The following is a 26,894-nucleotide window of genomic DNA, read 5'->3' on the forward strand; positions in this document are numbered from 1 at the left end:
TAATAAATTTATGCATTTGCTGCTGCTGCTACTGCTGTTGCTGGTGCATGGTTTCCCCGTGTTTTGTGTGGGTGGGGATGTTTGCAATTTCACCCCGTTCCCTCCCGTTGCTACCAATCTCTCCCTTTCCCTTCTGTAGTTGCAGGATGCACTCTGCACTCTTCGGAAGCATTATGGCTCGCGGTGAGGATGGGCGGCAAGGGGTCGTGTCGCGTTCATATAATTACCCATTTTCGAATGCATCGCCACTGCAGTGGATGATGGTGCGATGATGTAGCGTAAATGTGATGAGCCCGAGCGGGAAGGAGCGAATGGTGGCGATCGACGCGCGCCAAAACACTGTTTAGTTGTTGTCCCTGTGTGTGTGTGTGTGCAGGGTTTTTTCTCTCTTTTGTTTCGCTGCAAATTTATTTGTTTCGCAAGTAAAATGCATTGCCCCGATGCACAAAACCTGCACAACCACCACCACCAGCACCAGTACCACCACCGGCTGGTTAGCATAGCATTAATTGAGCGCGAAACATAGAGGGAGGCAAACGAATCGATAAATTTTGTGCCCCGGTCCCCCTCCCTCCCCCCTCTTCCATTCCGGCCACCCCAATCTACCGCCGCCTTTCTGTTCGTACGGTTCGCTGCGCGCCCGTTGCGCATAATCGCACATCAATGGCAAATGGTTTTGGGTGGATTTGTGCCTGTATGCCTGCCGTGTGTATGTGTGTGTGTGTGTGTATTTATGCTGTCCAAAAAGGACCTTTTTCGGAACGCGGGGGCTGCGACGGCATCGGTGGCAGTGTTTGATGATCGCGAAATCATTTTCCGGTCGGCACTCGGAAATCGTCCGGCACCCCCTCCTCTCTCACACACGGGCTCTCTGCTCCGAGTGCACCTGGAGTGTTGTGCGGGGAGGGGACGGTGCACATTTTTTTGCATTTAATTCGGGCTTTTGTTTCTGGTTGCTGTGTTGTGTTCCTGGCCCCGGCCCGGATCGGTGGAGCAAATTTTCGAATTCATTTCCGCCCTGCACCGCGAGAACGCGTTCGCGGTTTTGCCTGGAAAGCTCGGGAAGCTCCCGTACACACAACTGCACTACTGCAAATCGAATGCCGTTGTCTGGCATGGCAGCAGGACGCGATGTGTGTGTGTGATGAAATATTTAATTCTACCGAATTTCATTATTTCATAATAAAATATATATATTTTCGGTGCCGAAACGCGCTTTTTTCCCCGGCTGCCAGGACGCACACTCCACGGTTATCCCAATGCAGCTGAGTGCGTGACAACTCTTTTCCCAGTTGTGTGTTGGTGGGTTTGTATTTATTTTTGTGCAATACATTCCATTCTGCACGGAAGAAAAGAACGAAAACAAAAATGTCCGGAAAATCCGGATGAAAAACACTTCACACGAGTGGCAACTGGCTTCAGTGCAAGTACGAGCACTCGAGCCTGCATCATCGCAGTGTTGTGCGTGCGAGCGTGCGTGTGTGCCTGTTGGAAAGGGAACGGGGGTTGGTGGAAATGCAATTGTACGATTGTGGAAAATTCGACAAACGGCACCGATTTCGCTACACTGCACATGCAATCGCAATCGATGCAATCGCGAAACAACATTTGCCCAAGCGGTCGCTCCTCTCCGGCTGCCCGGGGTGAGCTTTGCGTTTGCTTGTGTGTTGTTTTCCTATTTTGTTATTTTTAAAACTTTTTTTTTAAATATTGAATTTGGTTATAGTGCAATGTGTGTTAAAGGCCTTTATTTTTGGGAGTAAAAAATGTAATATTTTTTGTTAGATTTATTACATTATTTTTTTTGCAAAATTTTGTGCAATATTCCCTCACACATCGTTGCTGTGCTTGAGGAATGTATAAACCCATGTTTTCAAATCAAGCACGCACGCATGCAATCCACCCCTCGTTGAAGGATGCGCTTTAGATGCACCAAGAAGGACCCTTACCGTTTTATTTACGGTGAAATAAGAAGAAAGAGTAAAAAAAACTCCCGCGATAAAACAAAGCGACTCCTGGCAAGATGTTGTGTATGTATGTGAGGCTGTATTATACTCTTTTTCCCCGGTTTTTGTGTGTATGTGTGCGTAATGCGTGCAGTTTGGCGATGACGACAATCCTCCCCTTTTATGGTAAAAATTGCATTCACATGTAAAATGTGTGTCGAGTGCGTTCATCCCATTCGTTCTTTTCTGTTTTGTGCGTTCATCCCCATTCTACGAATGCGTGTGCGTACATTCCCACCCAACACCACCAACACCAACACACAGCTCGTCACCGTGTCAAGATGCTGGCCTGTGAAGTGGAGTGAACCACCCAGCAAGAAAAGGGCTGGGGAGAGCATTTTGTTTTGCATTACAGCACACACACACACACACAGGGAGGGAAAATTTTGGCTTCGGAAGTAAAACCCCCGTTTTTTGTATAACCTCATAATGCATTCGACAATGCAGAATGTCAAACGGGGAAGAGCGTAAACAATGGTGCACTTGTCAAAAACGCATAAAGAAAAAGGAAGAAATACAAAACACTCTGCCAGCAGGAGTAAAGTATGAAGAAAAGGAGGGGAAAAAAGCAAAACAGCTTTTCCCTACTTTTCCATCTCCCCACTGAATTTTTATGATTCAATAGACCCGCTGGGGGTTGAAATTTTTGCAACGCTGCCTTGAGGAAAAGGATTAAAAATTAGGTCATAAAGAGCTGCTGCTTCCGAATTCAGTGCTTCTGTCGCTTTATTACTTGCAATGTTTCTTCCGGGGGGTTGCATAGTACAAAAAAAAAAAGGCTATTGAAACAGTGGCTGCATTCCGTGAGATGAGATTTCCGAGGGACGAGAGATGGAGAGAGAGAGAGAAAAAACTGTGCTCGTACTCTGCTGCTAATTGGCAAGGATGCTGTACACCGAAGCCGTTACACACTTAACCGAGCCTATCTGGTTTAATTTATCTGTGCTTTCTTGGTGCGGGAAGGAAGAAAACCTCCCCCCAGCACGAAGGGATATCCCCTTTTTCGAGCGAGAACCTATCAAGATGGCAGAAGGAAGCCTATTGTGGCTCCAAGATTCTTATCCTTCCTGGATGAAAAGAACAGGCACGAGTTATAAAAGGGAGAAAAATGAAACAAACTGCGAGGAAAACTATCTGGCTTTGATGAGAAAATGCATCCCGTTGTTGAGCCTTTATGTGTGTGCGATGGGGAGCGCCTTATCGGGGCAAATATTTGCATGCGATGTATGAATGGCGCACGCACGCATATCGGCCGCCTTGCTTGTTTGTTGTGGAAAGGAAAAATGCACACAAAAGATAAGATGATGGTGCACACCGCTTCTTGTAAGGGCGTGTGATGGAAAAAAAATGGATGCGCGAGTCCTGTGTTTTCCTGTACCAAATGCATCACAGGAAATGAGATTCTACAGACAATGAATCAAATTAAAAGCCGGAAAATGTAATCCAGATTGAAGCGATATAGTTTTTGCGGGATAATTTAATATAAAAAAAGAGATTTTTCCATTACAAGCCCATCGATGCATAATGTATGAGGCTCAAACCGAGGCTTCTGAGCGGTGGCTGGGAAGCAGAACATGTGTCCGTTTTGAGCTAATGGCATCAAGCGCAATCGAACCGTGTGCCCGTGAGCGTGTGCGTGTTTTCCCGCAGGAAGCCACACTTCCGACGGGGTAGGGAGATCGTGCAATTTCTTCTCATCTTTCCATTTCGCCCATCGCTCGTGCCATTCCCGAAAGATCAATTATCTACACCCGAAACCTTCCCCTCCATGCCACGACCTGCCAAATCAATAGTGCGCCTTGCGAGTGCAATTTTGAATTCGGCAATTCGGCGTGGTGTGATGGTGGTGCTTATTGCTGTTTTCCCATTTCCATTCTTTTTTCCCAGTGCAAATGACACTTTCGGCTGCCAGGACGTTTCGGTTGGCTTAGCGCAGTTTTAATGCAGTTTTTGGCAGGCGATAGTGACATGTGTGTGTATGGTACAGACCCCAGAGGGACGCATTTGATGTGTCATTCCATCGTTCATTAATCACATGTGTTTGTCGGCTGAATTAGATGACAGCTGAATAATTTAGCTTTGAAGGTGGAGCTAATGAGCCAAAAGCGATGGGCGAAAGATCGATGGGTTGAATTGAAAATTACGTCCGCCTAAGTATGAGTCAATGCTGCGGCTATGAGGCTGGACAACAATTTCCCTTTTTTCCCAACCAATGTGCTCGCATTTTTCCTTCTCTTCTCGAGTGTGTCTCACTGGTTAAAAGACATTGCCGAAGAATCTTAGAACCAGCCTTAGAAAATGAAACGTGCGGCACCAATTTCGGGACACAGAAATAAACAATCCCACACTTTGTTGCCTGCTTGCCTGCTCGCCTACCACCGCCACAGCATGTGATTGTGTCATATTTTGCTTTGGTTTATTTTCCTTTTTGCCCGCCGTACGCGCTTTGCCAAAGTGTATGTGCAACGTGTGCTTTAGTGGAGCACGCGGCATGATATGCCCTTGCCCGAGGTATTTTTTGGCTTTCCCTTGGCGAGGCCTACTAGACCAAACACGGCGACGACGACGACGACGGTGGGCTCGCGTATAGGACAACAAATGAGAAGCCAACTTTTCTCGTTTCACGCTCACGTGAGCAAAGTCATTATGGGGTCGAAATTTATGACACCTTTACTCTCTCTCTCTCTCTCTCTCGCTTCCTTCACCATTTGCTACATGGTCTACTCCAACAGCACACAGATCCTTGAGGTGTAGCGGACGCGTCGCGGCGATTGTGCGTGCACGCCGTACGCAATTCTTGCAAGCACCAGCGAAAGCGAAATCTTGGCTAATAATAGTAGCTAGAAGATGATACGGAAGGGCAACAACGAAGAACGTTCGCTCTAATAAGACAGACAAACGGACGTAGGAAAAAAAAGGTGTGGAATGGAACGGAAGATGGGGTATGGGAGGGGGGGCATACAAAACCTGCCCAAAACCTATAACTAACGCAATACACACCACCTCCACTCCGCGGGGCCGATTTGCAAGCCCGAGCATAGATGGGCATGGGAACGTGCGTAACACACACACAAAAAAAACGGCCGTATCACCACAGTTTTCTTTTGCAAATGGAATTTAAATGCCGCAAAAAAAACAGGGAGTTGGAAATTGAAAGAAAAAAGTCCAACGAACCAATACCAGCACGGGGGCAAAGAGACAAAAGGGGGAATGTGTCCATTGTGTGCAAGGGGGTGGGGGAGTGGGGAAAAATACGACCAGAACGGCTGTAATTTAATCTAACCTTTAGAATATTTAATTACGAATTTATTCGCGTTTTATAATTAGATTTCCTTTGCCCGTGTCACCTATGTCTGCGGACTGGGGCTGGGGTGTGGAGACTTGGGACAGTGGAGTACAGGACAAGACGTGAACAGGACTATCCAGGTGCAGATGGAGCAGGTTTTGTAGTGCCACGTGTGTTTAGTGTTTCGGGAAATTGAATTTTTTCTCCAAAACCTTCAATAAAATATGCAATTGTATGAAACGCATCTTGTGCTCGCGTCGTCTGCGCGCGTTTGGCTTTTAGGCTTTTCTTGAATAGTAAAAGGGTGTTTAAATTATGCTGATAATGATACAATTTCAACATTTTATTCGCTCCCGTGCTTTGCTTTGCAACGTTCTTGAGTGAAATGAAAAGTCATTCCAGTGAAAAGTTAGTGAGTGTGTGTGGGACATAGTCAGAAAGATGCAGACACTTGTCTAATAGGAAAAAAACGACGACGGACATTGCATTGACGATGACAGTTGTTCGTCCTCTTTTTTTGTGTGTGCTGAAGTTGTGTTTTTCTTCCTCTTTTTTTTTTGTTGGCTGCCGTCTCCGATTAGGACAATGGCTATCATCCTGCACCGCGACTGCCTTCTTCCGACGCATTTCCGCTCGTGCGGCAGGAATTTCGTGCTCCCTTATCCATCCTCTAGACAGCAACTTCCTTTCTTCTAGCGGAAGTCAGCCAAACCAAAAAAAAAGGAGTTTTCTTGCTGTTCCTGCTGTAACTTCTTCAGTTTTTTCTTTGGTTGTTGTAAAAAAAAAAGAATAAAAAAGGAAAGCGGTTCTCTGTGGTGGCGCGCAGCAGGAGGAGCAACCCGAAAATGGGAAGGCGCGAAGGAGGACATTCTTTATTGTTGTGGAGTTTTGCTCTACCTCTCCGTATCTGTGGTCGCTGAGCTACGTACGTCCCGTACGTGAGCCATTTTTGCCAAAGTTTTCCACCGCATCCTCCGCACCTTCCGTAGCGTTTGGTGCTGTGGTGCACCTTTTTTCCTTTTCCACACGAAAGCCGCTCTGTCTGTTTCGTTTTGAGTTCCGTTTTTTTCTCTTTCAAGAGACTTCCTTTCGTTAGAAAACTGTAATCCTATTTTTTGTTGCTTCGTACCACTACAGCAAAGAAGTTGGTGTGTTTGTGTTGCTTTTTTGTGTCGAAGTGTGTGTGTGTGTGTGCGTCCCAAAACAAGGAAGAATTTCCCTCCCATTACGTGCCCGGCTGCTGAAGAATTGTCACTCCGCCGCTTCTTTTTTTCGGGGTGTTGTACATTCTTTGAATGCAAAAAACAATCTCATATTCTGGAGTGATATTTTTTCGCGAATGGCAGGAGTGACAGGCGGCACAGAATCAGAATCCGGGAGAGAGAGAGCAGCAGCAGGAAAAAAAACCCAAGTTTTAAGCCTGTCGAATTTATGACGTTTGACTTTGGACACCGTTTTGGTTTCGCGTTCTCACGGCGAGCCGCGTCAGGTTTTGGGTTTGAGGGTTTTGTTCTTTGTTTCAGTACATCCCGTGTATTTTTTTGCAGCGGGTTTTGTGTTGCGGGAATACAAAAAACAACAACAGCCTGAATGTCAACTGTAGGACATCCTGCTTCCTGGAACGTACTTGGGCACGGAGCAAACAAGCAAAAACCTATTAATTTATTTCCAATAAGCTTTGCTTGGCTTTCTTTTTTGTGTTTACTTTTCATTTTGTACTATTTCATCCGGTTCGAAGGACTATTTATGCGGGTTGAAGGTATAAATGTACGTAACCTCAAATAAGTTATTATTTCTACCACAATCATTACTACAATGAAAGTTTGATTTTAAAAACAATTTGTACTTTAACTCATTGGTTGACTCAATGGTATATCAAGGAAGACCATCAACACTCACCCATAAAGACTGATAATAAAAGCACACAACAGAAATCAAAACAAAACTAACCTTCACCAACAAAGCCAAAAAGGGGATTCATTGGCCTAGATTTTTACCCTTCACCAAACCAAAACAACCAAAAAAAAGGGCGAAAAGCCATCTCAGCTCCCCCTTGCTGCTTGTGTGTTTTACTTTAAATTTTAATCGCGTGCCGAAAAACTTTCACTCCCTCTCTTCGTTCGTCACGCTCGCAACCCCTGGCCAGCGGGGTCGAATTATCCATTATGTGGGTGTTTTGTTCTCGGCCGGGTGTAAGAAAAGGTTGTCGGGAGACGCTTTTCGCACCGTTAGCGTAACGATAAGCAATCTCTGACCTCTTAGTATTGTGAAGGGGTTGATGCAAAGCGTGTTTACTTACAGCTATTTTAGAGGTTAAAGAGGAACTTTTGAAGCATTTCCCACGCGGTTTTGTGCCGGAGGAACATTGATGGAGGCGCACAGTGAGTGATGTGTTATAGCGTTTTGTATAGTAATGTATAGGAAATGTATTATTTTGTAAAATTTATAAACTACATAATCCACAGTTCCTTCCACTTTAGTGCCTTGAAACCTCATTGATGTCTTTCGAGGCGTACATTCTCGCTCGCTTCCTCGAATGTTGCTCGGCATCTTAATCCATCTCGCCCTCCGTTGGCCGCGTTGACGTCAATGCATTTCCCGTGTACTATTTGCAAGGGTGCTAGTGGTAGAAGTAGAACCTCCCACTTTTTAGCCGACAAAAGTCTCCCTGCAAGGAATCGCTGCGAGGCATCGCAAACGAAGGCACACCGGCCCACTCACCAGAATGACCTCAAGACCTTTTCGCGCGCTTTTCCACATATACCCCAGTGTATGTGTGTGTGTGTGTGTGTGTAAGTGGAAGGATGGATTGCATAATGCATTTGCATCGTTTGCAGCGTTAGTGCAGCTGGACGGCTCCACCCCATAATCGTGCAGGAAACAGGAACCGCGAAAGAAATATAGCGGTGCGTAAGAAATTAATCATAATCGCGCGCACGCACACACTCGGTGCCTTTTCGATCCTTTGCCAACAAGCTTACGCACTGTGCAAAAAAGAACAACCCCTAAAGAGAGTGAGAGAGAGAAAGAGAGAAAATAGAGACAGAGAAGGAGTTAATGAGACACGCTTAACCAAGCGGAAGTTAATGCTTTTGTTTCATAAAGCGCTGCTTCCTTTTTTCATTTCTCTCTCTCTCTGTCTCTCTTCCTATATCTCTCTCGCCTACTCTCTCCTCATTTCCCTTCACACTCTCACTTCTCTGGGAGGCTTTTTCCATCACGCACACATTTTACTACATTGCTCCCCCTTCACGACTGGATGGAACGATGTCGAGGACGACGCGTATTACCCAAGGACGATTCATCCCGTGGACGTGGGAGCCAAGCGCGCGCCTCCATCCGCCTTGTATGTGTGTGCTGTGTGCCGCTGTGTGTATCCTTTGTAAGGCTGTTCTGCCCCACGCACCCACAGCAGGCCGGGTTTGGTGGAGCACACAAAAACAAGCCACCAGTTGGGTGGGGAGAAGCGAAAAGAAGCAACAGAAAAGCAAAGGGGGCCGAGATCCCAACGACCTACCCCAACACGTTGCTCGTTGAGGTGTGGGCAAGCGCGCGCGCGAGCGAGAAGTTGTTTTGGGGGGGTCGCGCAAATTCCTTCCCTCAAGGGAAGCTGCCGTGCCGGGGGAGGATGCTTTTTGTGTTATGTTGCGTGTGTGTGTGTGTGTGTGCGTTTGGGGCTGTGTTTCGAGCGTCTCTTTCTGGGTTGTGGTGCGTTTTTTTCTTCTGCAATCGGGGTGAAATTAAAACATCAAGCCCGCTTCCCGCGCGTATCCTTTTAGCGATGCTGCAAGGCAAAAGAGCGTACGGCACGGATTCCATATCGATAAAAGTCGTGGGCTCTGTGGGCGACGCTCGCAAAAGTACAACCGGCTTCCTTGGTTGGCTTTCTTCTGGGCTGGTTGGGCGCCTCATTAACCGGTGGAAACCACTTAGCCCGCACAACACCACCCAGGGAGAGTTCAAAGAACCTGCGTTGCTCTAATTAATCATCATTGCTCACAAACCACCTTGCTGTTTGCGTTTTTGTGCGGCGGGAGTGCAACGGGAGAGCAAAAGGAAGGTGTCGTAGGAAAAAAAAAAACGGAGCAAGGATGTTGAACCCCTTTTTGTATGCCATTTTGTGGGGCCGTTTTCCTTTCCCCATTTATCGATGGGCCTGTGTGTGCGGGATCGCTAATGTGGTTATGGGGGGGGGGAGGGTGGTGGTATGGGATGTTTCGAGCCGACCGTCAACCCCTTTTAGCTTAACAAATTATAAACCCTGCTTGCTCTCTGCGGGGCTAACATCGATCGACGGATGCATTAAGGATGCAGTCCTCTGCTCCACACTCACACACCCTGAGCCCATAAGATAATGAATCCGGGACACTTCCGGGGCGCCGGGGTTATTGTGGGGGCAAGGAAGGAGTGGCAAGTTGCAAAGGAAAACAGGAGAGCATACGCATACCCATTTTTGCCCGTGGTTGAACTCCCACTTCCCTTCGCAGGTTAATGCGCTGTGTTAAGTTTTTTAATGCATCGTTGAGATGATGCACTAGCTGCCCTTGCACAGTGCGTGTGTGCGTGTGTGTGTGTGTTTCCTTTTTCTTGCTTCCGTTAAATGAAAGGAGTGCCATATCCCTGCTCTTTTTGCGGTGAAGAAAACACGGCGTGCGAAAGAGACGGAGCCAGCCGGAGCCATTTGATCTGGAGAAGACACATGAAAGCGTAAGGCGTCGGTGGTGGTGGTGGTGGTGACGACGAGCGTTGGTTGATGTCCTGCCCGGTTGAAAAGTTCGAGTGGAAAATGTGCATTAAAAGGACTCAATCAACGTTCGATGCGTGCCGTGCGTTTGAGGCTGGCAAATGAGGGGATGAGGTCAAGGACCTCGCTCTCTCTCTCTCTCTCACTGCTGCTCGGGCTGTTAATGAGTGTTTGGCAGCGGTTGGAACATAAAGGAAGGGCAATGGGCTGTTATTTGCTGTGCCCGTGCCACTACAAACGAAGCGAAAATGCGCTCGAGAAATGCAATTAACGCAACGCAAATGCAATTCCTTCTGATGCCGTGATTATATTGCTGCGTTGCTGCGTTGCTTGCAGCTCTGCTTACATTGAAGGGATGTAGAATAAATGGGAAAAAAAAATCTTAGCACGCTTTCTGGTGCTTGAAAATAACGCTTAAACTCTCCATACTTCCAAGGTACGCGAAGCGCAAGACGCGTGAAGAAAAATTACACTCGAGCAGGCTGGGAAGAATTATTTTTGGAACAGTTGTGTTCCTTTTCGTTGCCACAATTCCACTCCTCCACTTCCTTCCCGCGTGTGTGTGACAATTTTTCCGTTGTTCCGTTGTTCCGATGGAAATGGGTAAAAATGCCCCCAGCAGAGCGGAATTGGCTCGGCGCACTCAGCGCGCTCCCTGGTGCATCATTAACAGCGCGTTGAATGTCATCTATTTTTGGCATTTGTGTGTGTGCGTTTTAAAGGTGTTCGTTTCCTTGGCTGAGGCTCGGGTTCCTGGTTCCTCGGGACCCCCAGCAGCGAGCGACCAAAGGAAGCGTTCCGGTGCACAAGAAAACGGGACACAAGCGTGATTTTCGGTCGCGGTTTGAAATACGATGCAAATGGGAAGAGATATGGCGCACGTACAGGCGGAGAGCAGCGACCTGGTGTGCGACGGCTGCTCCGTATTAAATTGCTTGATGGTTAATGAACTTTTTTTTTTTTTTTGGTTTTCGTCGTTGCTGTCGTTGCTTGGGAAGCAGCAGTAGAGGAGATTTGTGGTTGTTGGAGGTAATTATAGTATAAGAAACAACTACAACTGTTCCTCCAAGCTGGCTTGCAGGCTTCGCTTGTGTGTTAACTTGTGTGGAAGAGAGATTGTTCAGCGGGAAAAAAACAGAAGGAAAAATGTGCATCTTGTCGTGTTAGAAAAGTAAAAAAAAAACGATCTCCCTGATGTATATTTTTGTAAGCAATCACGTTTTTTTTGAAAAGGACATTTTACACGCCTCTCGTACGCGTTTACCACTCACTCCCGCCCAAGGGATGCTTTGCTCGCTACCAGTGCTAAACGGCTTATAATTAACATACTTCAACCTCCCCCTTTTTATCCCACCGTTGTTTCCACCGGATTGGCACAATTGAGCAATTAAACAACAGGCGATAAAAATTGACTCTCTCGATGGGACTCTCTTCATGGTTTTGTTTCAGGGCTTTGGTTTGCCCCCGAAAAAGGGTTCGGATTTGGTGGAAGTAAAATTGTTCCAAAAAAAAAAAAAAAAAAAAAAAAACTGGGTAAAACACAATTGACTCCCCTGCATAAGCGAGCGAGAAGTGGGCGAGAAAGGGCAAAGCCGCTTGTTGACGGGTGAAAAGTTATGAAAAGGTTCCAGGACGGTTTGTGCACAATTTTGTCAAGGACTTCTCGTCTTTCTAAAAGGTTGCCCCCGCTCCGTGGAGTGTGTCGTTTGTGAAAGGAAGCTGAAGAAATTGTCCATTCTAATAGCACGCGTGTTTTGCTCCGTCGTTTATGAAAATATTGAAAAAGGAAAGGCACTTCTGAAGAACGGTTTCAAACATTGGCACTGGCTCGAACGGTAAGAAAATGATGCGAAAGCGAAATTGTGAAATTGCTTGAAGTTGAAGGTTAAATTTTGGCAAACACTACACGAAAAACACATGATGCTGGTAGGGGGAAGCGATTGAGGTTGGCAGCAATGTTGGTGCAGAAAGAGCACCGCAGAAGCTGTGCAGTGGCACCCTTCAAACATCGATGTCGAAGGAAGGACGTTTTCGGCGTCAAAACAGAAACGCGCGCCCCCTCACAGGAGGAAAAATCCCCTTCGGGAAGGTTTTGGCTCTCCGTGTACGAGTGCGCTCGTTGTGGTGGTGGTGTACAGTAACTGTGCGCTTGTATTGGTAGAGTGTAGGTGAATCAGCATCGGGCGACGATACTGCAATACTACCACACACCAACCAAGCACGCGTTCGATGGCGTGCTAGAGCGAAAGATTAGGGAAATTAGAGACGCCTCCGGAAAACTGTTCCCATTGCCCACTGCTTTGCTCTGTGCTCTCGGGAGGGAGGGAGGGAGGGGGGAAGAAATACCTTTCCTTCCCTCAGCTGCCCGAAGCTACTGGTATTGAGGATGAGTTTCGGGAAAAATGGACGAATGTCAAGGTCTTCCTGCGTTTGCCGGCGTTTCTCGGGAGAGGGGAGCCGTCGATGGGATGGTTTTTATGAGTTTTGCCTTGGTTTGCGCGTCCCGGAAGTAGACAAGACACGCTTCTTTTCCTAACCTTGGTCACTATGGCAACCGTCAGTCGTGGTGTGTCTCGTTGATTTTTCCCTATTTTTGGTTGTAATCGTTTTCTAGCTTTTGAAGCAGGAGTGAGAGTGTGAGAGCATTTGCTAGCCAGGGGGAAGGCTTTTGTAAAGATGTCTTCGCGCGAAAGTGACACTTTTGTGTGGAAGAGGTTAGGATATAAAGTGTTTGCAAGGTGTCAGAATCACACGAGAGTATCGTGGAGTTGTGTGTGGAGGATAAAAATGTATGTAATAGAGTTGCATACGGGCAAAGAGACCATTTCTATACCAGTTTTAATAATTATGTCTTTAGAAAATGGCCACAATATGCAACCTATTCGTTTATATCGATCTTTTAAACTTACAAAACGGTGTAGTACTGTCTGTAACAAAAACATTACAGAAAAATCATAATCAATCGAGCAGAAAATGTAGTCCTCCATCAGCATGCCCACTTCAATGCCAACCACATGTGTGTAAAAACGGTTGTATTTCCGGCGTCTTCATTTTTCCCTCTTCCTTTACGGTGCGTGATGACAGATGAGAGTCCTGTCGCTCGCACCAAAAACCAAAATGCAGGAAGAGAAGACTCACACACATACGCGGGCGTATCCTGTGGCGTGCGGTATCTGTGGTTTTGGATGCTTGATGATGGTGTTGACAAACTGCAGCCGTCATTTGGGCCGCCTTTCGTATGCAGCCTAGGACGATCGTATGCCGCCTGGACGAGCGAGCACACACGACTTTTTTCTTCGTCGATTTTTCTGTCAGTGTGTTGTGTTGTGGCAACCCGCTTTGGCCACTCTTCATTTGAATCCCATCTGCTGCGCTGCGCAGCCTAGCGCAGCCGAGAGCAATTGAATTACGGTCGTCCTAGGAAGCCGTAGATTGTAAAGACGGAAACGAGCAGCGCGCACGAATGAGAAGAACATGAAGGCAAAGTGTAGACAAACGGCATGGCCGGAGCGTAATGGAGCTCTGTGTTTTTGTGCTGTTCCTTTTTGTTGGTATGTTTTGTGGTTCAACTGCAGCTGCTGCTACCCATGGTTGTGGCATGCATTATGGCAGGAATGAGCCGTGAAATAACACAACTATTGGAACAAAATTTGTTTCATTTGAAATTAAATCATAGTGAATATTCAGTTTTAACAATATCTATAATAATCCTCATTTTTTTAAAAGTTCAGATAATTTTCGGTCGCGAAATTTCGACATTTCAACCAATTTTATAGCACGTCTTTATAGCAAGCTAAACATTTGCTCTCACGCCACCTAGCGTACAATAGCGAAAGCTTAATCATAAAGCCCCCAACAGTGACAGTGAGCTTTCCTTGCATGAGAATATTTATGCTGCAAGCATACAACTCGGAGCTTTTATGCTCACACATACATTAGCGCATACAATCGTAGCATAAAAGTTGCACAGCCGGAACACAGCATAAAACCCGGCGCGCGACATCTGATGGCATTCAACGATAACTAAGAGCTTTCTTTTGTGTTTCTTTTTTTCCTTTCTTCCCTTTGCTTTGTTGCTATGCATACACGCACGAACCGTGCACTTTTGGCCGGGACTTTGGCAACACTTCTCTCCCGCAGATTCTGTACGGCCCGGACGGCCAACTGCTCAAGCCCGAGTCCCGCCGGGGGCGTGGAAAGGGCAGCAAATCGAAGGCAGCAGCAGCAGCGGCGGCGGCGGCAGCGGCAGGAGCCACGAACGGAAGCGCTAATGGAGCGGTAAGTAGCGGGTGGTGGTAGCGTTTGGAGTAAAATATGTTTATAGTTAGAGTTGTTGGCAAAGAGGGGGATGGGTGTGTGCTCACTTAGCCTGGTGACGGTGTAAGCGGGGTGTGTAATTTTATCGAAAGAGAGAAGGAGGACCTTCTCCGTTCGGGCTGTATTTATTTAATTTCTAGGCTTCGCAGTAGTGCTTAAGTATTGCTTTTGCAGCGTAGTGTTTAGTTTGATGTGTATTATTGGCGAAGTTTATTTTTATGTAATTTCCTTTCCACCCCCTCCCCCTCCCCTTTTATACGTTCGTTTTTCACCCACATTGGGGGTTTTCTTTTGAGCAAAGCAATGTGTAATTTCTGCGTGACACCAGAAAGTGTTGTAGCGTTGTATCGATTTTTAAAGCTTCTTATTTCTCCTCCGGATTGCCGTAACTTCCCGTACTATACAGCCTGCACCGCGAATCCGGCTCGCGTCGGGGTCCCTTCTTCCCCTGTCCTGCCGCGTACCACGAGCTTAGTACGATGCTTGTTCGTTTGATTGTGACCATGTTTTATGCAAAAGCTACATACTTATCTCTTTTTTCTTATTTGCCCGTGTGTGTGTGTGTGTATACCACTACCGTCGCTAGTTCCTTCGGCTAGTTTTGCGATTAAACCCCCACCGGGCACGGGCAAGACCCGGGCGACGTTCGCAAGGCGACCCCGCACCACTTCCACCCTTCTCCAACCGAGCGTGTGTGTGGAGGAAGAATGGAAAGGAAACGGGGAGGCAAAAAAAAGCAAGCAAGCATGCAAGAAACCCTCTAACACGTTCACATGAGATAAGTTAAATTTATTTTGCATATAAATTAATCGCATTGCCGATCCATCCATTGAATCCCTCCTTTTTTCTGCTTTTTCTGTGGGGAAATACCGTTGTAATGCCGAAACGGAAGACGGGAAATAGTGAAGCCAGTGTGTGTGTGTGTGTGTGTTGGGAGGAGGGTAACGCGACAGACTGTGTGCGAGTGAAAGTCTAGTTTATGTTTCGCATGGTCCGATCACTTATTAGAGGATGAAGATAAGGAGCATTTCGGTGGAGCAGCCGAGCAGAGGGCGCTGTAAAAAAAAAACACCAAACCCGTGCAAAACAAGCGGAACATAGCCCGCGGGTTGTGGTGGAGGATTTTGTTTTTTTGAACGAAGGAAATGGACGAGATCGTACAGTACAATTGCAACGCAACCCGACGAATAAGGGGGTTGGCCTTGTTGTTGCTGCAGAAAGAAAGCAATAGCACGACATAAATTTGCTGATCGGAATCGGTGGACATAAATTGATTGATTGAGACCGCCGTAAAGGATGCGGCATTAAATAACGGATCTAATTTGCTGTCGTGAGATGGAAAATTAAATTAACATGTTTTTATTGTACAGAACTGAATGTAATATGAGGTTCTCTTTCCAATAAAATGTCTATGTCGTTAGAAGAAGGCATATTGGATCATTGCAATAAGAAAGAAACTGTAACGATCGATTGGTGCCGTGACCAGGATACAGTCACTGTAGCTAAGAGTATATGTTAGAGACTGTATGCAGTGTGTAGTTAATGCGCTAGATTTGAAGTATATTGTATTGTTTTTGTAAGCTTTTCTGAGTATTTTTCTGTTAATTTTCGTAGAATGTTTCCACCTACCGTATTGGAAGGTTTCCTTTAGAGCGAAATGAGTATTTGTGTTAGCTAGCACCGTGTTCTGTGTCTCCGTCGCAACTTCGATATCATACTCATTAACATCATTTTTCCCTTCACTTGTTCTCTCTTCTCTTTTTTCTCTTCCCCCTTTTCACACTTTTCCAATCCCAACTGCACACTACTGAAAACACTCAAATACATTGCGTCCCCTGCAAACCCTTTTCGATTGCACATTCGCACGAATTGCGGCCTTCTTTCCGGTTAACCATCATCATCATCATCATCTTCACCCGCTTTAGATCGTGTCGTACGACGCTAACGGACAGGCCGTCCGTGCTGATGGAAAGCGTGGTCGCGGACGAGGACGTGGTGGCGGGGTAAGAATACACGAAATCTTACTTACAATCACTTTCACCCAAAGTAGAAACTTCCCCAGTAGTAGTAGTAGCAGGAGCAGCAGTGATCGTAGCAAAGGAGGAGTTCAATTAAAGCAAAGCAAAAAAGGATAATGTCAACCACGAGCTGTTGGTGCGTCCTTCGATTCGAATCCGTAAACTCCGGCTCAAAAGGGATATCCCCTTGGCCTTGAATGAGCGCGCCCGATCTGCCTCAACAACGATTTTGGTAATCATGCTCGGGGTCTCGTTTTGAAGAGCGACCATGAATGGCGCCGGAAATCAACGAGCTTACCCTACGCCCAGGATCATATGATTGCCATTGGGACATCCGGCGAACGATGTTTTGTACCCCCCCCCCCTCGCTCTGCCCAGTTGTGCGAGCACGAAAGCGAAAGCACGCGCGGCAACCAGACGAGACAATCAGTTTTCCCTCACCTCACCCATACCCATCCGGCAAAATCAAAGTCAAAACGACGCGGTGTACGGCGACGATGTCGTTTGCCAAAAAACCTCAAGAGCATACCAACCGACCGGCGAGATCCCGTTGACGACGGTACGGCAACCGTCAACCTCAAGTAGCAGCGGCCTTGCCAACGGCATAGCAGCAGCAGCAGCAGTAGTAGTAGTAACAGCGGCAGAAGTCGTAAACGTAATCGTCGTAGCCTTTCACGGCGCTGTCCCTAAAGCATCAGCTTCCAATATCGTACCGCCGTTTGTCGGATTTCTAACTTTCGTACACACACACACAGAGTACCGGCGGCGCACCGGGAAATGGTAGACGGCATCATCATCATCATCGCTGTCGTCGTTGTCGTCGTCGTCGTCCTTAGAGCGCTTACTTTTATGGCATTCTTTGCGAACGATTCCGGATTGTGGAATACTTTTGCTACGCCGTTTTCTGCCAGACACAACAATTCCCCCCACACTGCTCCGGTAGTACTACGGTGCTACGTGAAGGGATCCCGTATCCCTTTTTTGCCCGGTCCCTTTTGTTTGGTGGAGAAAGGCGTTCGCTCTCGCTGCTGTGCGGCTTCGTGCTGCCAGACTAGGAGGACCCTCCCGCCGGGGGGTCAGCGTTTCATCTTGCGCTGCTACGGTGACTGTATAGCCTGGAGATGGCAAGAAGTCAGTCGCGTGGGGATGGTTGCTACTTAAAACACATAAAACGGTTTTAATGAATGGGGAGTGATGTTGCGAGGAGACAGAAGACAGGGACAGGGTGTACAGGGATATAATGGTTTTAGTCGTATTTGGCTTGTTGTGGTTCGATGACTTCCTCTGGAAGTAAAGAGAGAGAGAATGACATAAGGAATAAGGGATTGATTGAAATTAGAGTTTCGTTGGGTAAGATTCTATGAGGAAAAAGCGCCAAACCAAAGGAAGGAATGAAACACTCTTTTGATCTTAAGGTACACTAAAGCCTGGCTAACTCCCAACAACCCTTTGGAAAGGGTTCAAGGTCGCAAAAAAAAAATACGGCAACACATCAGATGAAAGACGGCGTCTATCGTTTCCACTGCAACACAAGTTCTTCATACTCCAATAAATATATTTATAGCAACCGAAGGTCGTCCTAAGAGCGCTAAAAGGGATCCAGCTTTTTTTGCGCCTTGGTTCTCGCATCAATAGGACGTTGCTCTCCGTTCCTATCCCTAAGGGGCACACGGCCATCAGCTGATCTGCTTGAATGGGTTTACGGAAGACGGTCGTCGTGCTCGTGCCGCCTTTTTCATTACTTTCATTTCATTTGCTGCCATCAGCTCCGGTGCCGGTACTGAGGCGTGCGGTTATGAAGCGTCTATCATCATCGGGTCAGGGCCATTTATGTTGGGACCGTTTATGATTGTCGGCCCAGCCCAAGTGGTTTGCTGTGGATGGCGCAGAGGTACGGCAAAGTTGCAGAATTGTTAAAAGCGAGTCCTACAGTCGTCCACAAGCATTCTTGTATGTATTCCCATCAGGCAACAGGCCCCCAAAAGACGAGGTAGTAGTGTTGGTTTATCGGATCTTCCCCAGCGTTGCCTTGACCGGACGATTGGACGATGCTTCTGTTTTGAGTCGTATCTTCCTAGAAGAAAGGCAAACAAAAAATGGAGCCGGCTCAAGGAACGAGACGGTTTTCTCCTGCTTCCCCATTTCAAACGGTTTGCTTCGGAGCCCATAACTCCCGGGCATGTATAACACCGAGAAAGACCCGGTCCGAGTATTTAACAGCGTTGATACTCTGTTTCTTTCAAACCCCGGCGCTCATCTCGGTGTAGAAGTTTTTCTTCAAAACCGATCCGCTCCTACTCCTACTGCCCATTTGCGAAAAAGGGGAAGAAAGGATTGCCGGGTGTGAAACTTTTACTTGTTGCTGCTCCCCTCCCCCTAAACAACAACGGAACCCAAAAAGCCGGCCGGCCGGCCGGCGTGCGAACAGATGGAATGGATCCTTCCAATGCTTTCTATTGCTCAGCAAGTTGCCATGTTGAGGTTCGCGTTGCAGCACAAGCTAAAGTTAAAAAGCTCCCTTCTCCCTCTGTCCTGCCGGCATGAGGCGGAGCAAAAACACATACAGCGAAACGTGAACGGAAACAGCACGAGCACGATGACGACTTGCCGCTTTGGTTTGCAGCCAAATGGTGGGTTATTTTTTTCGCCCGTTCGCCACGCCACCCAAGCTTGGACTGCGGATCCAAAGATCAGCTGAAAGACCTGCTGTTTGGTGGCGAGATTCCAACGAGCTAGACACTGCTTCCTTGCTCCGTGTGCCGGCTAGGGGGGCAAAAAAGTGTCCTGTGCGCATCCCATGTCTAACCGTGCGGTGGCAAGAACACGCCCGCCCGGTCCTCTTGATTTTACTACTACTACGAGGTACGGGGACTCTCTCTCTCTCTTGTTAGATCGAGTCGAGTGGGAAGTGTTGATGACGAAGAGTTAACGTGGACTTTTACTACTCCATTGACTGCGAATTTTTATGTCAAGCGGTTATGTGTGTGTGTGTGTGTGTTTGGTTGCTTCTTTTTCCGGAGCCTCCGCCGGCTCATCCCAATCCCCACGTGCCTCCTTGCAAGCAGCAACCGGAGTGTGGCCGTGTGGGCTATAGAATGTGTTTTGCCGTGGCACACGGAGCAGTGCCTTCTACTTATCCAAACCGTCGAAAGGAAAAGTAAAAGCCATTTGGCATGGTTTGGCACGGTTTGGCACACTGTGTGGCTAGCCGGTGTACGGTTGGTGTTTTTCGCCCTTTTCCGTCGACACACGTTTGCCGAGCAGCAGCAGCAGCAGCAGCAGCAGCAGCAACGGCAAAAGGATTCCCCCGTGGTCGTCACGTGGCAGCAGAAGTCGAGCACCACCGCGTATAGCACACACACACACACCACCCAGCACTAGTAGCATGTGGCCGACGACATAGAGAGAGATTTGAGCTAGGTCGTTCAGGGTCTTTTTTCGCCCAGTGGCGGCTTCTATTGTAACGAATTCTTCCATCAGCAGTCGTGCAGCCAGCGAGCGGCACGGGGAAGCTTAATCGTTTTCAAGTTCATCCCCTTATGTGGCTGTCTCGGAGAACGGTGGCAAACACGAGACCGTGTGTGCCGTATGTGCCGTACGTACATTTCTTTCTTTGCATCCCATGTGGTTGGTGCTGTGTCCCCGGGGATATGCCGTCGCCCGGTGTCTGGTTTGATGTTTGGGAATTCCCCCAGAAGTGTTTCGAGCCCGGGTTGCTCCACTCATCGCCGTCGTCGTCGTCGCAGACGGGGCCGAGACCGCGCGGCACGTGCCACATCGTCTCGAACGACGACCGGAATGGGGTTAGGATCGCTCTGATTCGATTGCGAGATAGACGACGACGACGATGGTACGTCAAACAGTGAAACAGATCTACATCGAGCAGACGATGATGACTCGCGCACGCGATGACTGACGAAGGTGACGATGGTACGGTACAGAAAGCAGAACCGCAGATAGAACGGAAAAGATTACTCGCCCGAAGTGAGAAAGTGTGCCATCCGTTCGTTCGTACGTTCGCACTGCTGTGGCTGCGATGACTTCTTGGTTTGGCGTTTGTACGCAGGGATCGTGTCGGTGGTGGGTTTGGTCAAAATGGAACAGGCCTGTGTTGGGATTGACAAAATCGACCATTAGTGACACACAAACATCTTGTTCAGTGTCAAGGTCGGATTGGTTTTTTTTCGTTTCCGAAAAAGGTGTGGAAAGAATTGCCTTTGAATGGAAGGTTTTTAGGTCTCTCTTTCAGACACCACAGCCCAACACATCGCACCCACTGTTCGCGGTCTTGGGGCATATATGAAGCGATATCGTTATTCCACAATTCCCGCGCTGATCGTCTTCGATGGTATGGGACGGATGAAGAGAGAGATAGAAAAAAACACACAAAACGCAGCGCGCAGAACCTTCTGAAGAATCGCTCCCCAAAGGCAGGAAGGCTTGCTGCTCTGGAAGAAAGAAAAGAAGCAACGCGCGGCACGCAAAAGCCCCGGCGCATAATAAAAGAGATATCAAGTATCGGGTTCGGTCGTTGTTGGCGGTGCTGACGGCGCATACACAGACAGCAGACAGATTTCGGAAGTTTCGGAATAATCTCGCCCATCCCCCCAAATGCTCTCCTCGGGCCCTCGCGGGTTTCGGCTCCATGCTGGGACACACAGAGTGCTGCGGCTTCTCATGTATCTTTCTTTAAAGATCCGCTCCCTCGCACTCACACGGCTGCGTGGTTGAAACGGCTTAGCGCCATCATCAACACCTTGCTTCGTCTCGCTTTTGACGGCACGAGCCATAAGCGGAGGGGGGGGGGGGGGGAGGAGATATATGTGTCGGTAGCCCGGGAAATTGAAAGACGGCCTTTCCACGGCTCGACAGGTAGCCCACACCATTAGACAGATGTACCAACAGACACAGCTCCAGTTTTTGTGGCTGTTGTTGCCTCTGGTGGTGGTGGTTCCGCCACGAATCGGTAGCTTTTTATGTCTTTTTGGGATGATGATTATGAGCCGTTTTGTCTGGTCGAGAGCGTCTTTCCCTCTTGCTTCGGATCGTCGCTTTATTGGGATAGGTTCGCGCCTCTGTACTTTCCGTTCACTTTTCAAGTTTCTGGCTGCATCTCTCGAACGCAAACAGTCGGGGGGTTTTGATCGTTTGTTGACGTTAAAGAGTGGTTAGTTTGCGTGTGTGTTGAGGTGCTACTTCAACCACAAGACACTTGAGGGGCAGACCATCAGGCGGAGGAACACCTCAAACGAGAAGGTGTTCCCTCTGTGTTGCTGCTACCTGTTGAACCGGCCAGTGTTGTGTGTTGTATGTTTGTTTTGTTTCGCGTTTTCCATTTTTCCACCACGGCGGCAATCTTCAAACGACCGTTTATCTTTCCAATCGGAGTCGGAGATGTTTATGTGCGTGCTTCCCTCAGGGGAGGGATTTATGTTTATGCGGTGATTAATAGCCGTGTTTCTTTTTTTTTTTGCGCTTCAATAATATTTCTTTTATTTTAGTATTTAAAGCCAATTTATGTATGATTATGACGCATCGAAATGAACCTTTAAATGGTGCAAAGTTTAGAATGTGATGTCACTGCCCATGGAAGCAGAAGAACTTCAGTCAGTAGAAAAGAAAGGGGATAATACTCTTTGCCCTAATTCCCATTGGTGACACACTGACCTGTGCGGTTGGCCGCAGAAGGCCGCTAAAGGAAAGCTTTTACCTTTTTGCCAATTTTGTAGCCGTCGGGTTACGTTTTATCTGTAAACGCCTCGAGGCAAACTTCCCTCGGGGACAGTGGCTAGAGGAGGGAAAAAAAAGGAATGGCCAGAGTGCACGGAGGTTGGAAAACGCTTTTTCCCATCCTACATAGCGAAGCGCCCAGCATCTTTCGCTGCGGCCCACTCTCTTCCCGGTTGCATCTTTTACCAAGACGCGAGACGACGGGGACGGGGACGAGGCCAAAAGTACCGTTCGTGTTCTAAATAACTTGCGCGCTGTGTCGTGTCGTGTGTGCTTAGAGAGAATGGGGAGGGTAGAAAACCTGTTTGCTGTACCCTGTTGCCCGGTCCAGGGCTTAGGGGAAGGAATTTAAAATTAAATTAATTGATTCTTTCGATCCATTCGGTTTTGGATTAAAATATTTTCCATTTTCCTGGTTTTTTTTTGGTACCCATCGTAGTAGGTGCTGTAGAAGTAAATCTTCAATTAAATCTTGAAATTAACTATGCTTGCCGGCCGGGTAACCTACTTCTTGTGTGCAGCTTGGTGTGCAGCGTTGCATTTTTCCTTGCGTCGCCCTCGCTCTCTCTCTCTCTCTCTCTCTTTAATAATTTATCTTTCCACACTCTAACAACACCTTCCTCCAAATGCCGACGGGGTTTTTTTTTTGTTGCCAACTGCGAAATCTGGCGCATCTTCGGGCCACAATCGGGGTAAAGATGGGCCGCGCTTGATTTGGAATTTTGAGCTGCAGCTGCATGTTGTGATTGTGGAGTACACAGAGAGAGAGAGAGAGGAAGAGAGAGAGAGAGAGAGAGAGAGAGAGAGAGAGAGAGAGGCAAGCATTTAAATTGTAAATTTTTCCACCCCGATTTGAATATGCATCGTGCCATCGGTGCCGGTTTCCACCCGCTTGCTATGGATGCACACACACACTCTCTCTCTCTTTCTCTCTTTCTTGTCACTCCTTCTCAAGCGTTTGGGATAAACGTGAGTCTGCGGACACGTGCGTTTGAGCGTTCCCAAAAGAGAATGCAGTTTGGCGAGGAAGTGCGATTATTTTTCGCTTTGAAAGTGGCGAAACCAGTCGTTGGTATCTTCTTCCCTTTCCTTTACTAGTGTGTGTGTGTGTGTGTGTGTTTGTGGGGCAGTTAATCATAATTTTGGATCATATAAATCAACAAGAAATATATATTTTGTTGCTGTGTTTTTCATAGCTTTTTCATAATGATAAACGGAGAGGCTTCAATCAATTCTGCTGCTGCTAAAGTCTTGAATATTTTAAAACGCATGTGAAGTGGGGATTTTTGTTTCCAAATCACTTTAAAAAGATTGCTCCTTTGTTCCCCAGTAAAAAAAAAACACCAGTATGTTTTCTATGCATTCAAAAGAGTTTTGGCGAAAAGTAGACAATCTTCCGAGAAAACTTGCCACAAAGCGGTACCACCGACCGAGCCAACCGAGCCAACCAGCCAACATTACCATCAAAGCAGGGAAGCATAAAGTTCCGCTACACGAAAACAGCAAACAATCGCTCATAAATATTCGAACTGTGCGCTGTGTTGTTCTTTTTACTTTACTTTGCTGCGTTGTGTGTGTGTGTCCCCTATCCTGTTTTATGGAGGATGTTTTCCTTCTCGTTGTACATCTTGTGATGTTATTTCATTTCATTACAAAGACCTATTTTTACTGTATGTACTCTACTAGACAGAGAGGAAGAAAGAGAGAGGGAGAAAGGGTTTGTTTATTCCCTTTTTTTTTGCTCCCCAGTTTTTTGCGCGGGCGCCCTCGTGCGTGCGTGTATGTGTCAATGTTGTACAATGCAGCTTATTATCGCAGCATAAGCGCAGCGTTTGGTTTGGTTTTGCCGGGAAAGGTGGTGGTGTCCGTTTTTCTTCGGCTCTTGTCCTTCATGTGTCGATGCTTTTCTACGCCAGTGTGCACTTTTTTCAATATTTTCACTGACCGCGCTGATCTCTCGGGCGGTCTTGCGGGCATTAACTCATTGAATATTTATGGGAACATGGTGCCCGCTGGCTACGGTTGCTACGGTTACCGGGCACGGGAGGAGAGGAGCACGAGCGTGTGTTGTTTGACCTCGGGGCGTTGCAGAACGATGGGGAGAAAGAGAGAGAGAGAGAGATGGAGCCCTTTAGTTGGGTGAGGAACACCCTCCCCCCAATACATCCTGTAACATCATTCGCTCGGGTCGGGCAAGTGGTCGGTTGCGTCATTTTAACATGTAAACGGGTTAAAGTAGTTTACAGCATGAATGTGCTGCATATTTCTTAAAAGGTCAAAAAACACGACAAAACCAAAGGAATGGATGGGAGCGCAACGAAAAATGGAATCGAAATTGGCAAAAAAAGCTCCAGCCAAAAAGTTCCCTTTTTTTGCGTACACCCACAATCGCCCAAAAGCTGTCCCAGACGCAGACGAATTGATGCCGTTCCCTTCCCCCTGGTTATTTTTGCAATGAAAGGGAAATTTTCTCATTATCGCAATGACCTACATTCAACCGAGTAGGGGCAAGCCACCGAGCAAAACGAGACTTTTGGTCATATCTGGATGCTGCTACTGCGGCGGGGGACAAACCGGTCGCAATCTGGGGGTGGGTTCTGTGTGTTTTGCCAGTTGTTGCACTTCTTTTTTTTTGTTTCGTTTGTTGCTCTTCATTTCGCACTGCAAAGCGCAAGCGGCATCCGCCCGCTGCTCGACATCTCGTCGCTTGCCGTGTATTTATGTGTTATGCATATTAAAATAAAAGTGCAAACCCCGGGTGGGTTGCAGCGAAACGAGTCGCAGGATAAAAAGGGCGCGCGTATGAAACTAAAAAAGGACGCTCAGCCGAAGAAGAGGAAGAGGTACCGTGCCCGGCAGTGGACAGGACAGGAGAGAACAGGGAAAGCAAAACCGGCTCTGTGTCGTGTCGGCAGACATTGAACACACACACACACACACACACAGCCGCCCGTTGATGCACATCGCGTGAGAAGCGAAAGAATGAATGCTCTGTGTGCAGGTTCTAGTGGGGTTCCTCGTCTGCTCTGCTTTTTTTTTTTTGTTTTTGGTTTGTTTCCGCTCAAATCAGCAAAAATATAACACACATTTAAACCCGAATGGCGCGTCTCGGGGGCTGCAATTTTGTGCAGAAGGTGAAAGTGATGCCATTGCTTCTTCTTTTTTTGTCGGTTTGTCTCGTCGCTTTGTCCGATTAGTAGCAACAAGTTTTGCAAACAAGGCGCTCCTTCGACACAAAACTATTTGTGTTTTGTGTGTGTGTCAAATGCGCGGTTTCGTTTCGCAGCTTCCTTATTTCGTTGAATGCATCGGCATTGTACTGTGGTGCAATGCAACGCACAAAGTGTGTCTGTGTGCAAAAGTGCAGCGTTGAAGTTGCATCCCTCGCGAACCAAAAGCGTGCGGTGGGGATGAATAAATAACCGTTTTTTCTTTCAACTCAACCTCTTCTGCAATCCGGTTTGGTGCTGTGTTTTATTGCCTTTTCGTGCCCGCATGTGAGTGTGTGTGCGTGCGTGGGTGGGTGGATTGTGGAGTTCGCGACTTTCCGGAACGGCGGGTCGATGGGCAAGCAAACTTTCTCCTCGCCACAAAAAAAAGTGAACTTTGGTAGCTGCAGCCAGGTACGGTGGAGTGTCTTGAGTGTTACGCACCAAAGTAGGATTTGATGTGGCAATAAATAGGAACTCTTTTGCAGGTTACTGAGTGCCAACAGAATGTCAAATGAGTTAAATTCCTTCTAAATTAATTGAAAAATGCCCAAACTCTCCTTCAAAATGCTTCAAAATTCAATTTAAAAAACGCTCTACAAGACTTCATTCAATGCTTTACTCTCAGGAAAGTACGCAAAGACATGCCGTACATTAAATGCAGCAGGCAACTGTTGAAGTCAACAGTTCAACTGTGTAGCCTGGAAAACCCCAATCGACCTTACCCGACCGGTGGCTTGTTCTTTTCGATGAATAATTCTTCTTGTGTGCCACAGCAATTCCACTGAGATTTGCTCAACAGAAAGCGTCGGATAAACTGTCCGAAGGACAACCGGGTCCTCTCAAGGCTAACCAGAGAGTGTGAGAGAGAGCGAAAGAGACACACACACAAAGGGAGCAGTAACTGACGTTCCACTAGGAACATAGGAGTTTACAATGCTCCACGACTGCTAGCATTGAAGTTCAAATCGACAAAAAATCGTCCGTTCTTTCCGTCAAAGAGCAAGCAAGGTGTTATATGCATACAATTACGTGCATTTAATAAAAAAAAACAGCGAACGAAATGCACACTAATCAATGCAAGATTTCACTTTCATATAGAACCTGTGTATGTCGCAGGCAACGAACGAATGTGCTGCCCTTTGGGGAAATGGTGGCAATTCTGTTCGCGCTTCGTTACAAATGCATTCCACGTGTTTAGGGGACCGTTGAGAGTGCTCCGGCGTATATGCTTAATATGCTAAACGATTCGCTCCGACTGTAATAATGGTTTATTACGGATTTTCACCGGCGGTAGAGTTCGGTCCAGGGAGAAATATTTCTCAAGTCTGGGCCCGTTTCTTCTGTGCAGTTGTTATTTTTCTCTCATTCGAAAGAAGAATAAGGAGGTCCCTTTTCATTTCCAGACAAACACACATAGACACATACACACCGACTCTGAAATGATGGCTTTACGTGTTTGGCAGTCGTAAAAGCGTGTTCCCTTTTGCTCAGCTCGCCATCCAGTTCCTTTGGATGCAGTCTCCTGCCGAGGTCGGGAGGTGCAGTTCAAGGTACAAACACACACACACACAGATAGACATG

General features: G+C 47.3%; 1 protein-coding gene across 5 annotated transcripts in view; it reads left to right on the forward strand.

Annotated features, from left to right (window-relative positions):
• LOC121592909 (DNA N6-methyl adenine demethylase-like) overlaps positions 1-26,894 on the forward strand; it is a 164,745-nt gene that overhangs the window by 25,035 nt on the left and 112,816 nt on the right. For 3 of the 5 annotated variants that reach the window (XM_041914812.1, XM_041914813.1, XM_041914814.1), the window contains exons 4-5: positions 14,177-14,314; positions 16,279-16,356. In XM_041914812.1, coding sequence (XP_041770746.1) covers positions 14,177-14,314; positions 16,279-16,356 — 216 coding nt within the window. The remainder of the gene's footprint in view (positions 1-14,176; positions 14,315-16,278; positions 16,357-26,894) is intronic. The other 2 variants (XM_041914816.1, XM_041914817.1) reach the window with 1 other exon arrangement.

The sequence above is a fragment of the Anopheles merus genome, chromosome 2L (assembly GCF_017562075.2).
Source record: "Anopheles merus strain MAF chromosome 2L, AmerM5.1, whole genome shotgun sequence".
NCBI lineage: Eukaryota > Metazoa > Arthropoda > Insecta > Diptera > Culicidae > Anopheles > Anopheles merus.